The 15,246-nt window shown below is 46.4% G+C and overlaps 2 protein-coding genes across 3 annotated transcripts in view; one reads left to right on the top strand and one right to left on the bottom strand.

Moving 5' to 3' along the window:
* Nucleotides 1-557, bottom strand: part of CAMTA1 (calmodulin binding transcription activator 1) — a 249,262-nt gene extending 248,705 nt beyond the window's left edge. Inside the window, exon 1 of the mRNA XM_030463641.1 lies at nucleotides 517-557. The gene's annotated coding sequence lies outside the window, so the exon portion shown is untranslated. The remainder of the gene's footprint in view (nucleotides 1-516) is intronic.
* A 124-nt stretch (nucleotides 558-681) lies between these two features.
* On the top strand, nucleotides 682-14,901 carry DNAJC11 (DnaJ heat shock protein family (Hsp40) member C11). 2 transcript variants are annotated; one of them, XM_030463637.1, is made up of 16 exons: nucleotides 682-797; nucleotides 2,898-3,027; nucleotides 4,432-4,505; nucleotides 5,623-5,724; nucleotides 8,406-8,534; nucleotides 9,196-9,318; nucleotides 9,817-9,890; nucleotides 9,999-10,188; nucleotides 10,563-10,648; nucleotides 11,091-11,207; nucleotides 12,157-12,312; nucleotides 12,561-12,630; nucleotides 12,738-12,795; nucleotides 13,472-13,614; nucleotides 14,069-14,198; nucleotides 14,644-14,901. In XM_030463637.1, the coding sequence occupies exons 1-16, from the start codon at nucleotides 726-728 to the stop codon at nucleotides 14,667-14,669; spliced, it is 1,680 nt and encodes a 559-aa protein (XP_030319497.1). In that variant the 5' UTR covers nucleotides 682-725; the 3' UTR covers nucleotides 14,670-14,901. The 2 variants fall into 2 exon arrangements, with proteins under 2 accessions (XP_030319497.1, XP_030319498.1); XM_030463638.1 differs by lacking the exon at nucleotides 682-797 and adding an exon at nucleotides 800-863.
* The last annotated feature ends 345 nt before the right edge of the window (nucleotides 14,902-15,246 follow it).

Here is a 15,246-nt window from a genome sequence, read left to right as displayed (position 1 = left end):
CCGAAGCGCTCCGTGCTGCAGCGACCCGCGGGGAACCTCCCGGAGTTACGCGTGAAATAAAAACACTTTGGCACGCAAAACAGTTTGGAAATCCTCTTGCCACCCAAGGCAACGGGCTCCAGGGCAGGGTGCGCACCGGTCCCGTCAGCACCGCGGGGCAGGGACAGTCCCTGGGGCCCGGACTCGGGAGACGTCGCGGCCTCCGCGCTGCCCCGGAGGGGGCTGGGGCCGGACCGGCGGCGGGGCCTGGGTAAGGCGGGCGGGGCCTCGCTCTCCGCCGCTTCCCCAGGGACGGAGCGGACAAAGCCCCCGACACCCGCGGCTCCGGGGGCCGCCCTCGAGCCGCCGCCAGGCCGAGGCGAGGGCACGGAGCGACCGCGACGGGGGAGACGCCTCAGGGGACTGGGCCACCGCCTCGGGGACGGAGCCTCCCCGCCTATCCCGCGCGGCTCCCTGGGACGCGGCGGCCCGGGTCAGAGGGGGCCGGACCGGACCGGACCGGGGCAGAGCACTCACCGCGCCGTCCCGCGCCCGCCGCCCGCCGCCGCTCTGGGCGGGGCCTGACCCGCGCCTGCGCACCCCCCCGGCCCCGCCCCGCGCACACCTGAGCGCATGCGCAGAATCGAGGTCCTCCGGTTCGCTAGGGGGCGCGGCAGCGAGCGGCGCCAGCTCCTCTGTCCCCGTCTCTCGGCGGCGGCGGCGGCGCGGGGTGAGAGGTCGGGAAGATGGCGGCGGCCTTGGGGGAGGAGGTGCCGGACAACGAGGACTACTACGCGCTGCTCAACGTGCGGCGGGAGGTGGGCCCGGAGGAGCTGGCGGCAGCGGGGACGGGTGGGCCGTGACCCCGGGGTCCGCATGGACGGGTCGGTCCCGGTGGCGGAAGCGGGGCTGGGGCAGGAGGTGCCCGGGAACGGGGGCCTCGAGTGTCCCCCCGGGTGTGGGGGCAGCGGGTGAGGGGTGAGGCGGGTGCTGGGTGCGGGGAGTCCTCGGTGGGTTCGGCTGGGATCCTGCCCGTGTGTGTGTGTGTGTGCATCGCGGTGGGGATGTGGGCTCCTCTCCTGGTGTCTGCGAAGCAGAACCAGGGTTTGGGTAAAACGTCTCTGCTGGAAATGAGGGCAGTCCCAGGTTAATTAGTGGGGTTTGTTACACCCAAACTGTTTGGTACGTCAAACGATGTAGCTTTATTTTTCATGGTAATAATTAGGCACATCACCAAAGATGAATCTATAGGCTGTGCTGTAGCTCGGGTCCTGAAATGAAGAAATATACATCTACTCTGTATGTTCTTCTTCTCTATATATATCTATTTAAGAAGAGGCTTCACCATTGGAGCCCATCAGCCCAGATGGTGACATTTGGAGCTGAAGAAGGTTTTTAACCAAGCTGCTCCTGCTGCCTGTAACAGGAGTTCAAGACTTGGAAGCAATTTAGTCTGATAGCTTTGAAAAAAAAAAAAAAAGTGTTTGGAATTCATGCCAGTTCCTGAGGCAGCCTCTTGTATCTCAGCTGTGGAAACCCTTCCCAAATCGGGTGTAGGGGTTAAAAGAATGAGGTGGGAACCACAGGAGGATGGAAGCTGCTTGGGAGATTAACAGCAAAGGTTTAATGGTTAACTCAGTTGGGCTTTCAGCTCAGAAACCTCGGGTTTGGGGCAGCAGGGAGCTGAGGGAGTCGTTCCAGCTGGGACCTGGAGTTGCTTTGTTAATTACCCTTTGGTAATTGCATTCAGTAGCACTATCCTGAGCAGCAGTGGAATGCAGAGAATTCACATTTCTGTCTCCTGAGCCAACTCGGGGGGGATGTGAGAGCTGAACTGAACTGATGGTTAATTAACCACTGCACTCTCCAGCCCTGCCTGTGTGTATACAGAAATTTTTCCTCTTTTTTATAGACTTCAAGCCACGTGGTGGCACCTTTGAGGTGTTAAATGAAGCTGTTTAAACTCCAAGCAGGGTGATGTGCCACCTTTTAGTTTTGTCTGGAATTTTGGTAGTAAAACTGTAACTTACATCTGATTATTACTGACTTGGGTGATTCACTGCACTTTGACATGATGTCAGTGTTTCTCTAGTGGTTTCTAAGAGGTGATTGCTCAGGAGATATTGAACCAGTGGCCCCAGCTGCTCAGGGGTGATGGAAGGCACAATCTAACATTTTATTGAACGTGGCATTTATGAAAAACAAAACTGCTCCTTCCTATTACATAATCAATACCACATTAAACCATTTATCATTAATTCAATTAAAGAAAGCCATTTTAGAACTACATGTTCCCCCTGCCTTCTCAGTTGGATTTGATGTCTGAGAAAGCAGAAGGTTGTAAAAAGAGCTGATCTGGAGCTAACTTGACTGCCCAGGGGCCAGCAGACTTGGCAGCTCCCCTTCTGCTCCATCATTAACATGAAATGCTACAAATGTGCAGGGAAAAACAAACATTTACACTAAGCTGTCCTCAAAAGTGAAGAGATTTCTGGTCTGCAAAATGAGGGCATGTGATGAAAACCCAGACTCTGGCTGCTCGGGAGCTCTGTGAAGCTGCTCTGCCTTCTGGGGAGGTTCTGCTTGATTTTCACTTCTGAATAAATGCCTCCAAGGAGCAGACAGTGGCTGCAGGGGAAGGTACCAGGGCTCCAACATAACAGAGCTGTGAGGTTGTCTCCTGAGAGGTGGCACTGGAAGGAGGGGGGGGTTTAATCCCAAGGCTGTGCCCATGGAGAGGCCACGTGCTGTCTGGAATTCCAGGGGGGCTGTGGTACAGAGGAGGCTTCTGGTGTTTGTGCAGGTGAAAGCTCTGCAGTGTCATAGCTGTCAGACTTCTCTTTCAGGGCTGATTTTGAGAATGGTCTTTTTTGAAGAGCACTTTTTGTACTTTTAACTGATTCCCACTGTTTTCCCAGGCCTCTCAGGAGGAGCTGAAGGCTGCGTACCGCCGGCTCTGCATGCTCTACCACCCCGACAAGCACAGAGACCCAGAGCTCAAAACACAAGCTGAGAGGCTCTTTAACCTTGTTCACCAAGCTTATGAAGGTCAGTGGAAGCCTGAAGTTTGCAGAAAGTGTTTCCAGGGCTGTGTCTTCTTGCTTTTTGAAGCAGAGAGATGTTATTGTAAGGTCATCATCACATTTGTTAGTTCTTAGCAATGCTCTGGTTCCTGCTTGTGTCCTGTAAGTTAGAGGAGCAATGCAGTATAAATCCAGCAATGAATGAGATGTGGAAACTGTCTCCTTTTTCTGCATGTTGTAAATAATCTTTTCACCACTTCCCTTACTTCTGGAAAGACTCTCCCATCAGAGACTGAAAAGCTTCAAACAGAAAGACAATTTCATGTTCTACTTCTGATGCATCCTGAATTTCTGTTCTCTGTCACCTGTCTCCACTGTTTTTCAGCAAGATCTTCCATATTCTAGGACTGAGATAAGGGAAAGGGATTCACAGCAGTTGGATTTTTCTCATAAAAGATCCCAAAGCTCTTTTAAAAAATTCCTAAAGCCTGGTGTGAGCATAGGGAGCACCCAGTGTAACTGAGGCACAAGGAAGTCACCCATTAGATGTAGATTGTGGCATTTTGGAAGTGTGAGAAGAGGCATCTGGAATGCAAGTGGATGAGAAGCTGGTAGGACTGGTAGGAAAAAAAAATAATGTTTTTACTCTCATGTTTTCTGAAAGATAAGCATTTGCTTCTTCCAGTTGGACTCAAACATGGGTGGAGTGTTCTACATTGTCCCTCATGAGGATGTATGGAAGGTTTTGCTGGGGAGAAGAGTGAAGCTCTTACAGTGATGTGGGGAATTAAAACTCAGGATGCTTCAGTACTTTGGTTTTAATGTGGTTGCAGGTCTGATTTTAGAGTCAGCTTCCCCTTTGAGTTCCCTGGCTTTGCCTGGCTCTGTGTTGGATATGGAAATGTAACCTGGTGCTCATTTAGTACCAAATCTGAGTGTAATATTTTACAAGCAAAAATTCTGACACCTTGAAAACAAGCCACCCCACCTCTGGTCTGTTTTCTCCCCCTCCTCTTCAATCTCTTAATATCACACAACAGAAGATTTATTTTATCAGAATTTATAAAAACAGTATCCACCTGTGCCATTTAGCAAGCCCAATAATCAAGTAGTTGAGATCAAAGCTCAATTACTAACACAAGCCTCTTTTTGCCTTAAAATCCAGCTCCCTGGCTTATGTTCTTTTTCACTTCTTGAATTTAGAAGAAAAAAGATCTGATGACTCTGTTGGGGGTAGAAGTCAGTGTGTCCTGTTAATACCACATCTGAAAAGGTTAAAGGGAGTAAATACATCAATTGGATGCAGCTGTAGAGCAAAATGTTTCCAGGATCTGTGCTTGAATTCCAAATAACACTTATGTGTTGGTCTGAAATGGGAGGAGAAGACCAAAAACTGAGTTTTCTCCTCTCTTCTGATTTTAACTTGCAGTGCTTAGTGATCCACAGACCAGAGCCATCTATGACATATATGGGAGGAGAGGACTGGAAATGGAAGGATGGGAGGTGAGAGAAATTTAGCATCTTGTGGCCAGTGGAATTGGCTAAACTCACCTTTATTTGACATTCCTGTTTTGTTGAGCTGTGCTGACACCTTGATGGTAATGGTAATAAAATGCCTGTTTGTTTGAAGGCAGCTTTGTTTAGTTATTTCTGTCTCTTTCTCTCTCTGGAAACACCACGATGGATTTTCAAAGAATACTTCATTTTTTCACTTGACAAGAGAACAATAAATCTGACATTCAGCATTCCCTAATAGGATATTACAGTAGCAAGCAACATCTTTGTCTGAGACAAATGCATCATTATTGTCCATCTTTTTCAGCTGAAACTTTTTTTTTTAGAGCATCAGATAGCCTCTAAGTTTGAAATTACTTTTTCTTTCTGTGCTTTTCAGGGGTGGGGTTTTAGTTGGTTTGGGTTTTAGGATCTTTGAAAGAGAATTTGTCCATTCCTGCCTCTTCTGTTGTTAAATCCCCTTGCTAGCCTCTCTCTGTCTCAGTTGATTGTGCTGCACTGCTTGCTGCAGAACCTTGTGTTGTGTCAGGTCAGTACCAAGCTCAAGCTCAGAGTTGGGAGCAAAATATGTGGAGCAGTGGCAGTGTGTAACAGGCATGTTAGAGCTCCTCATGGCAGAGTTATTTTGAAAATCCAAACCCTGTGCTCTTTATTTCCACACCTAGAGCCATTCCTGTTTAAACTCCCTGAGCTATGGGAGGCAGAGATGTGAATCTTCATAGCCTGAAATCACAAAACTCTCACTTCATCAGTTTACCTCAGGCCAGAAACTTTGAGTGGTTTCCATTTCTCTGTCTACACCTAGTAGAGAAGTTAATGGATAGCTGTGGATCATGGCTGTGCTGCAGTATCTAGTTCTGCCCTGGTTTTGGCAAGGGAATGGAGATAAAAAGAACGTTTTCCCTTCTCTCAGAAGTGTGAGGTTTTTCTCTGGCATCTGATCTGACCTGGGTGTTTGCTTCCTAACTCTGAAATGTGTGCAGAGGGGCTTACGGCAGCAGCAGGGACAATGTGTTAGTGTGCTGGGTCACACTCAGTCCCATCAGCAATCCCCCTGAACATCCTCTTCCTGGTAATCTTTTGGGATTTCTTTCTTTTTGAGCAGGTTGTGGAAAGGAAGAGAACTCCAGCTGAAATCAGGGAAGAATTCGAGCGCTTGCAGAGGGAGAGGGAAGAGCGAAGGCTGCAGCAACGCACTAATCCAAAGGTAAACAAAGACTTCATCCAAGCTCAAGAGGGAATCCATGAATTATTATGGAATATTCAAGGTGTGATAAGGCTTGATAAGAGGCTGTAGTAAATAGCTTCTTAGGTATCAACATCTATGACATCTTATCTGGGAACCTCGCCGTGGCTGTGAGCAATAAAAAGCAGAGCTGGAGCGTGAGCCTCAGCCTCTGTATCCTGTGGTAAAATTAGCCATCTGGGTGTTTACAGCAATTGCTGATTGGCAGCCTATAGAAATGTCTCTCCAGGCAGTGTTTCTGTGGAATTAGGTAGCACAGCTGTGATCATTTCATACATGAACACAAGTTATTTTAAAATTTCCAACATTTTGTCAGTTCTATAAAATGGTTCCAACAAAATAAAGCATTTTAACCAGAACTGTTGAGCAATAACCAGATGTAGGCAATTTGGCAGGTTTTGAATTGAGTCTATTATTTGCTTTTAGAGCTTTGTTTTTGCTTTCAAAGATGTGCAGAAGGGTTGAAAAGTTCATTACTTGATTTGAGAAGAATGGCTTCCTGTTAGGAGACATTAAATCCCATTATTTTCCTGCTGTGGAAGGTCAACATCTAAGAACTGCAGGTCCCTCAGGGCTTAGTCTTGCACAGCTTCCATATGTCACCTTCCAGAAGGTAAATCTCTTAGAAGAAAGGCAAAGAGAGGAACATTCCTCTCTGGCACACCTCTGAATTCCATCAGGAAAGTCTGTCCTGTATTGGCAGGATGGCAAATAAAGGTGATTTTAAGAGGTGACACCACATAACAACTGTGGTGCTTCTGTCCCCAGTGTCTGCCTTGCTGATCCTCTGTGCCTGTGTGTACCCCCAGCTTTGGAGCTGAGCTTTGAAGCTTTTTCCCTGCTGCTCTTTTTTGGGGGGGCTTTTCTTTTCCAAGGGTGAGAGCAGGTGGCTGGTGGGGAGCTGTGAGCAGCAGCCGTTCCCCCCTGATTATCCGGTAGCAGAGGGGGTGCTGTTGTTCTCTGGGGATATTTTTAACTTGACCATCTGCTGCTTTTCCTGTGCTTCCACCTGAGCCAGTTTCCTTGCCAGGATCTATAGACCTCTGAGGGTGACTTCACCTGCTTGGAGGGAGGTAAAATGTCTGCACAGAGTCCACCGCCCACTTCAGCTGAGCCAAAGATCTGCTGAGGAGCAGGGTAGGGAAGGGGGGACACTCAGTTCCTCTGAGTGGGTCTTGTGTATTTCTGTGGATAGGCTCAGGTGTTTTACCTGTTTTCATTGGGAGGGAAATTTGGTTTGAAATTCATAGGTGTGAAAAAGGAAATCATAAGATTTTGAGTACGAGTGAAAGAAAAGATCATTCCAAAGGAACTGAAGACCAGCAGGGGAAAATGGGAATAGTTCTAAATAGTTCTCTCTGTTAAAATTTATGCTCACCTGTACTGACATACATTTGGTGGCTACTCCAGAGTGCATTTGCTGGGATTTCATTGAGTGGAGTTGGCACTTGCTGTTTCTCTTGGCTGTTCAACTCTGTGTCTTTCCAGAGGGCTGAAGCAGCAGCACAGGGCTCCTCTTCCTTGGCAGATTTTCCTTGCTTTGCTCTAATTTTGGCCTGGTTTCAAGGAACAGCACAGCATAGGAGAAGGATGAAACTGAAGAAGCTGTAGTATCTGGAGAGCACAGCCCCTGAAGGTGACTTTGCAGAGGGTTCCTGAAAAGTACCCCCTGCATAAGGGGCAGGAGCTCATAATTTGTGCTGCTACAAACATTTGCCAGCCTGCCAGGAGACATTTGTAAACAGCTGGGGCACAGCCCCTGCTCCAGAGCTCCCCTGGAAATAATCACTCCTTCCTGTGTTAAAATGTTTACCCAGTTTTTCCTGTGGAAGAAATAAAATAAGAAGAGGTTGAGAATCTCAACATCAAATAAATAGTGGGGAGCCAAACCAGAGAGAAGTTTTGGGTCCTGTCAAACTCTGTGATTCTTCCTTTATTTGTTGTTCAATAATTAGCTGGAGTGAAGTGAGAAAGGCAAAATGCAGCAGCTGTACTGTTTAGCTGTAGCCTGGCTATTTTTTTGTAAGAATAAGGTTTTCTGTGGTCTGAGAAAGGAAATATTTACCACTTGCTAAATACATTTCATTTTTGTGAAGCTTGTCTTCTGATTGCAAGATATAAACTAGGAAAAGAAAACAAAGGTTTTGCCTAATGAGGTCAGTTGCAAGGGAAAGATTCAGTTCAAAACCAAGGTGTTTCATATAACTTATAAGAGGAAAGTGTTTAGAGGATTTCTGTCCAAGTTCCACTGGAAAAAAATATATAAAATACATTATTTCAACTTGAAAATACTGACTGAGCAGATTCAGTTGTGGGAGAAGAAGAAACCTGCTGTGTAGAAGTGTTCTACCTACTTCTGTAATGTGCCACAACAGAAGAATTACCTACTAGGATTCCAAGTTGTGTTCCTGCTGGAAAGCTGCCTTTTATCCAATTAATTTTTATTTATGTTGATGTTTTAGAATATTGTAGCAATTCGGTTTTCTTTGTCTTGAATGTGTAAGAAATTCATTTTAGAGTGGAAGAGTTATGACAAAACAAGGAAAAAACTGCAAAGAAATGTAATCCTATAGAAGAATGCTTTCACCTGTATGTTGGATGGTTGTTAATGCTGAGCATTTGTCTGACTTGTCATTCCTTAGGGAACAATTAGTGTTGGAATAGATGCCACTGACCTGTTTGATCGTTATGATGAAGAATATGAAGATGTTCCTGGGAGCAGCTTTCCCCAGATTGAGATAAACAAAATGCACATATCCCAGTCCATAGAGGTATGGGGGAGCAGGGCCTGGGGACAAAGGAGCAGGAACTGAGACACTGCTCAGGGGGCTCTCACCTGTGGTTTGTGGAAGGACTCAGATCAAAAGCCTGGGTGGGAGGAGAAGGAAGAGGAGGAGGAGGAGGAGGAAGAAGCTCAGTGCCAGCAGACTGAGTGTTGCCAGTGCTGTTTCCTAGGAGCAGGGATGCTCAGTCAGGATTGTGAACAGGAATCCCTGTGAACAGGGAAGGGATTTCCCCCTTGCTGTGCAGGATTTAGTGTGTGAAAACAAATGGCACATGGTTCTGAGGATGTGGTAAAGAAGAGAAAGGGGAGTTTTTCCTAGACCTGAAGAAGTTCAGTCTGCTAATGGGATTAGGAGGGTTTGCAGCTGAGGAGGAGGACTTCATTCTGGTGTATTACATGTGTCACAGTGTCTGGTGCTGTAAGAATTATCCCAGTTTTTGCCATGCTTGATCTTTGACTAGAAAATTTACAGCAAGTGTGGCTGTGTCTGGTTCAAACACATCTGGGTGTAGTGGATGACAAGGAACTAATTAGACCATTACCTGCCTCTCTGTGCTGAGTCTCAGCAGATGATTATATCCTTGCAGAACATGCATTAAATGTCTGAATCAGGATTTTTAATTGCTAACAATGTATTAATTTTTCAGGCACCACTGACTGCCACAGACACAGCAATACTTTCTGGTAACCTTTCCACTCAGAATGGGAATGGAGGTGGATCAATTAATCTTGCTCTGAGACGAGTGACATCTGCCAAGGGATGGGGAGAGGTAAGAGTGCTAGCTGGTATATGCATTTTTATATCCAGTCTATTTCAGGCTGCTTGCAATAGTTACCTGGTGTTTATTTTCTTTAGGGAACTTCTGCTCTGTTTCATCTCTTATTTTCTACATTCTGTAGACATCCTTATGGCATCACTGCTGTGGCTGGCAGGTGGCTGCTTTTTGCACTTTTCCCTTTTTCACAGCAATTCCTGCTAATGTTTTTCCTCAGTTCATGAGAAATGGGAGTTTTCCTCTCATTTGAGAATTCATAGACTGGAGGCATTTCATTTCCAGCAGGTTTTTGTACCATTGGTAATACCAGAGGTTGTGTGTATTGTCATGAACTTTAAAAAAAAAAACCAAAACACATGTAATGGACTTACTTGGGAGATGTAGTAGGAACTGCTTTCATCATGAAAGTGTTGAATGCCTGTGATGTAAATGACATTTGTGAGGTACTTTGTCACTATTCTTCTGATAATTTGGCATTGTGCTTTTAAACAGTTGGAGTTTGGAGCAGGAGACCTCCAGGGACCTCTCTTTGGTCTGAAGATATTCCGTAACCTCACCCCAAGATGGTAAATATTAGAAAAACATTCTAATTTCTCCCAGGAAAGCAGGAATTGGAGGCCACCTGGGAATCCTGTGGTTTTTATCACTGATGAGGCTGTCCTTTTTTCCCCTAGTTTCATCACTACAAACTGTGCCCTGCAGTTCTCCTCCAGGGGGATCCGCCCGGGTCTCACCACCGTCCTGGCCCGTAACCTGGACAAGAACACCATGGGCTACCTGCAGTGGCGCTGGGGCATCCAGTCAGCCATGAACACCAGTATTGTCCGGGACACAAAAACCAGCCACTTCACTGTGGCCTTACAGGTGAGTCCTCTCTGCTCTGGTGCCACCCCAAAGGAGAGACCTGCCTCAGCTTCTCTGTCCCCCCAGGATTCTGGCTTGATGAAGGGAGGAGTTGGTCCTGTCTCATACAGACACCTAAGGCTGGTAACCAGCATAACCAGTGTTAACCACCTACATTTTGTACCCAGCATTGTCAAATCTAATGGCAGATTTGGGTTGTAGGTACAGATATGGTTACAGATTAGGGTCAGGATGCATGCTGCAGGCTGTGATGAGTAAGGGACAAGCGTTGCTGTGTTTTCTGTGCTGTTTAAAGGGTAAAGAAGGAAATTTTGGGGAATATTCAGTGGTGGCCAAAGGTTTGTTTTCATGCATTTGTGCCTCTTGTATTTCAGCTGGGAATCCCCCATTCTTTCATGATGGTCAGTTATCAGCATAAGTTTCAGGATGAAGATCAGACACGAGTGAAAGGTTCTCTCAAGTAAGTGTGCAAGAGGAAATTCATATTGCTCAAGGCCTGAAGAATCTGCTCTCCCCTGCTGATCTTGGGCTCCAGATTCCACATAAATCAAATGCTTCTGTGGTCCTTGGGAATCTGCTTTTCATTAACTAAACCTGGTAAATGCTGAAGTGAATGTCTTGGAGGCTTAGCTCAGTGCTGCTTCAGACAAGGGGATCTTAAAATACTTGTGTGTGATGTCTCTGTATCATCACCAGTAAGAAAGTCAGAAGTTCTTGCAGTATGATTACTGCTTGACCAGCTGAAAAGGACAATCTCACCTCATAGGGACACTGAATTTTCCAGTGGCCATCATTTTCTGCACACGGATGTATTTCCATGTTTTACTTCTTGGGAATTACAGGTCTTAGTAAAGAAAAAGCAAAATATTCTGTCTGACCAGTTCTTGGTTCTGTCTTTCTAGGGCAGGTTTCTTTGGGACCATAGTGGAGTATGGAGCAGAAAGGAAGATCTCCAGGCACAGCATTTTAGGAGCCACCGTCAGTGTTGGTGTTCCCCAAGGAGTTTCCCTGAAAATCAAGTCAGTTCAAGATGACAACTGTAGATTGTAGAGGCTGCCCATAACCTGCATTATTCTATTTCCAATATTCAGGTGGGAAGGTCCCAGTCTCAGGGCAATACAGACACATTGTGAAAGGTTGCAGCTCCCTCACCTCCAGTACAAGTGGTGTCCATTGGTGTCCATGTATGCCTTCTGCTGGCATGGCTCTGAGCCTGAGCCATATCAAAACATTCTGAAAATGCATCAAAATATTCTGAAAATGCATCTTAAATTAAGGTTTGAAGCATTATAAGTAGATGGAAGAATTTAAAAAATATTAATGGAAATAGATTTAATTGCATTCTGTTTTTGTTACACTGTACATAAGTATATGCTTGAACTAGGGAATTACTGCTTACTGACACTGTTAGTAAGTCACTACTTAATTACTATTACTAAGATGCAGCTCACCAAGAGGCACAGAACCTTTTCTGGGTTCTTATTCTGCCGTGCACTTCTAACTGGTGCCAGCAGAGGGCGAACCAGGGCTCTGTGACGCCGGGAAGATCTCAGGCCCAATAAAACTAATTCTAAAATTAATTTTATAAGCGTCAGAAAAATACTACTGTACTCCTTCCCTGAAGGCACATGCTGGTGTTGTGAACGAAGACCTTTATCAGCATTTTCTTTTGTTGATGGTGTTACCCATTTTCCTGGTGAAATTAGTGAACAAACAAATTCTCCTCAGATTAAATCACAGTGGCCAGGCACCATCACAAAAGATGGCTGCTACATAAAATTCTGGCTCGTGGGGGTGTCAGCTGTCTGTCTTACCCTTGTCTTGTTTCAGTTTATCAGTTTTTCATATTTTGAGCTCGTTGTTCATCAGCAATTGTTCAGCAGGAGACTCTGCTGCTAAGTGTGCTTAACCCAGTCCATGAAATTCTTCTCTTCCTCTTACCTGTCACTCCTTTAATTTCTGTTGCAGGTTGAATAGGGCTAGCCAGACCTACTTCTTCCCTGTCCACCTCACAGATCAGCTGCTTCCCAGTGCTGTATTCTATGCCACTGTGGGACCTCTAGTTATCTACTTTGCCATGCACAGGCTAATCATCAAACCCTACCTCAGGGCACAAAAGGAGAGGTGAGCTCACCAGACTGGAAAGTCCCACCTCAGTGCTGGTGGTGCCAAGGCTGGGTTATCCAGCTGAGGCACTGTGGTTCCCTACATCATCTGGAAGCCTACCAGCATGTCTTGGAAGGTGGGGAAGAACCTTAAAATTGAGCTTATTTGTGTGAGGTGGTGGGTCATTGGTAGTTGGGGTGGGTAAGAAGACTCTGTGGCTGAATCCCATCCCCTGTGTAGACCTGATGTTGACTTCCTTATGCCAGAGAGCTGGAGAAGCAAAGGGAGAGTACAGCCAGTGACATCCTTCAGAAGAAGCAGGAGGCTGAAGCTGCAGTAAGTCTTTCCTGTTACTAATAAGGTGGTTGCACTCTGGGCTTTTCTCCTCTGGATGCTGTGTCTGACACTGTTGTTGGGGTTTTTTTTGCCCCTTGTGCTGCCAGGTCCGGTTAATGCAGGAGTCTGTCCGGAGGATAATTGAAGCAGAGGAAGCCAGAATGGGTAAAGATTACCACACCTTTTACTCATTCCATAGATGTGGGGAGAGGAAGGAACAATACAAAGGCTGAGTGGTTGAGGGGGAGAAATGCAAGGTGTCATTTGTTCATTTACACCCCTAATGAAGCACAGCATAATTGCTGGTGTGCAGGTAGTGGGGAAGTTCCATTATGATTCAGCTTCTAGTTCCTGAGATGAGTAGGGATCCACTGAATATCACCCTGGGACATGGTGTGTGGTGGATCAGCAGGCTGAAGACAACAGTCTGGATTCACCTCTTCACAAAAGAGAAGGGTGTGTATTAAAAAGTGCAAAAGTTACAGTCTGAAGTTTTTTTGCTGCTCTCTGCTTTACACAGTTTATTCCTGGATCATAGGGGAAATCAGAAATCTGATGTTTGTTTTCAGTTTCCAAGAGACAGTTCCAAAGTGGACTGACATCCACTCCACCTATCACATGCAGGGTGGCACTGAAGTTCCTGTCATTCTGTCCTAGTATTGAATTTTTCCAACAAACCTCTGGGTAGAAATATTCTGTCTTGAGAAGTGTGGGCTCAGGCAGAGAAAATGTAAATGTCCTTGAAAGCAAGAGAAAATGCTGGGATGGTCTTTTCATCAATGTCTGCCAAGCTGTCAGTGGGAGGCCTTTCATCATGTCTGTGATTTCATGTGAAATGCAGGTTTGATTGTAGTGAACGCCTGGTATGGAAAGTTTGTTAATGACAACAGCAGGAAGAATGAGAAGGTGAAAGTAATAGATGTGACTGTGCCCCTGCAGTGCCTGGTGAAGGACTCTAAACTCATCCTTACAGAGGCATCCAAGGTACGTAGCTGTTCTGTCAAAGCCCAAACTCAAAGGCTCAAATGTGGGACTCAGAATTTCACTTGAACCCTGCACTCTCCTGCCAGGGGGTTTCTCCAGTGCGCCTGAGGATGGTGACTCCATCCATTTACATACAGTCTGCTGAACGTCCAGGAGCTTCTCTTGAGCACTTCTGTGCCAGAGACACAATGTCCTGTCACTCACAGTGCGGGACAGGGTGTTACAGACTGGGGCTGTACACCAGAAACTTCCCACTCTACTTGAGTCACTCTTTCCTGCATTTAGAACTTGCTACTATGGAGGTGATTCCTTAGCATCTTGTCTCACCTCATTGGCAACAAAACTCCTCTGTTTTTAAAGACACCATTTTCTGGCAGTCATAAATGTTTTTGCTCAGTTGAAGAGTTGTGAAAGCACATTCCCTGATGCAGAGTCTGTCCTTCTTTGGTTCAAGGCTGGGCTGCCAGGTTTCTACGACCCCTGTGTGGGTGAGGAGAAGAGTTTGAAAGTGCTTTATCAGTTCCGAGGAGTTCTGCACCAAGTGATGTCAGCTGACAATGAGGCCCTTAGGATACCAAAGCAATGTAAGTAGCAAGGACCACCCTGTGAAGGAGCCAGGGGAGGATTGCTTCAGCTCTGTGGCAAAGGTCTCAAGTTGTGCCAGGGGAGGTTTAGGTTGGAGATTAGAAAGAATTTCTTTCTGGAGAGGGTGATCAGGCATTGGAATGGGCTGCCCAGGGAAGTAGTGGATTCTCCGTGTCTGGAGATCTTTCCAAAGAGCCTGGATGTGGCACTGAGTGCCATGGGCTGGGAACTGCAGCGGGAGTGGATCAAGGGTTGGACTTGATGATCTCTGAGGTCCCTTCCAACCCAGCCCATTCTAGGATTCTATGAATGCACACAGAGGAGTACGTGAACCGTGTGTCATTAGCAGTGTAAATGTTCCTGTCTGTCCCTGGTGCTAAGTTCAAGCTAGGATGTGTCTTGTCCAGCAGAATTGATGTGCATCCATTTCTTGTTCTCCCCCAGCTCACAGAATTGATGCAGATGGCTAACCTGGTGAGTGTGAGCATCTGTCACGGAACCTGGCTCAACAGAAACTGCAAAACCTTCCCCTGGACGCTACGAGTCTGAACAGAGACACTTTATTTTTATTATCCATAGAGCAGGTGGTGTCCTACCAGTCATGTTAGGAGACAAAACGAGAGAACCTGCTCCCACAGGTGGCTCCAAGGCAATACTTCTCTCAGTTGTGGCTCAGTAACCAATAAAGCAACGTGACTCTGACTGCAGTGCTTTCTGCTGAGGTTCTGCGGGCGGGCACCCAGCACCACCCACCCCTCACCACCCGAGTCCTTCCTGGCACCATTTGGCCACAGCCTGGTGATATGGTCTCACATATTATCCTCTTGCACTGAGCAGGGAAGAAGATTTATTCTCACTTCTCCACAGGGGGTAGGTAGAATACTTTTTTTGTTTGTTTTTTTGCTCCTGAGGGAAGTTCAGTTCTCTCGACACCTTCTGGAAGGCCTCTGTGTAAATCCTTTTGTTGGAAACAGCATAGAGATTTTTTTTTCTGTCTTAAATCTGTATTTGAAAGGTACTTGTCAAGAACAAGTATGTTTGAAATTA

Source organism: Calypte anna, chromosome 21, assembly GCF_003957555.1.
Source record: "Calypte anna isolate BGI_N300 chromosome 21, bCalAnn1_v1.p, whole genome shotgun sequence".
Classification (NCBI taxonomy): domain Eukaryota; kingdom Metazoa; phylum Chordata; class Aves; order Apodiformes; family Trochilidae; genus Calypte; species Calypte anna.
The sequence above is the reverse complement of the archived record's forward strand: the minus strand, read 5'-3'. Positions and strand labels throughout refer to the sequence as shown.

Excerpts from the sequence above, each read along its gene's own strand:
- DNAJC11 (XM_030463637.1), top strand. The coding sequence starts at position 726 with ATGGCGGCGGCCTTGGGGGAGGAGGTGCCGGACAACGAGGACTACTAC. Across the intron at positions 3,028-4,431 it reads TGTTCACCAAGCTTATGAAG|TGCTTAGTGATCCACAGACC; the intron begins GTCAGTGGAAGC and ends TTTAACTTGCAG. Across the intron at positions 12,631-12,737 it reads AGCAGGAGGCTGAAGCTGCA|GTCCGGTTAATGCAGGAGTC; the intron begins GTAAGTCTTTCC and ends TTGTGCTGCCAG.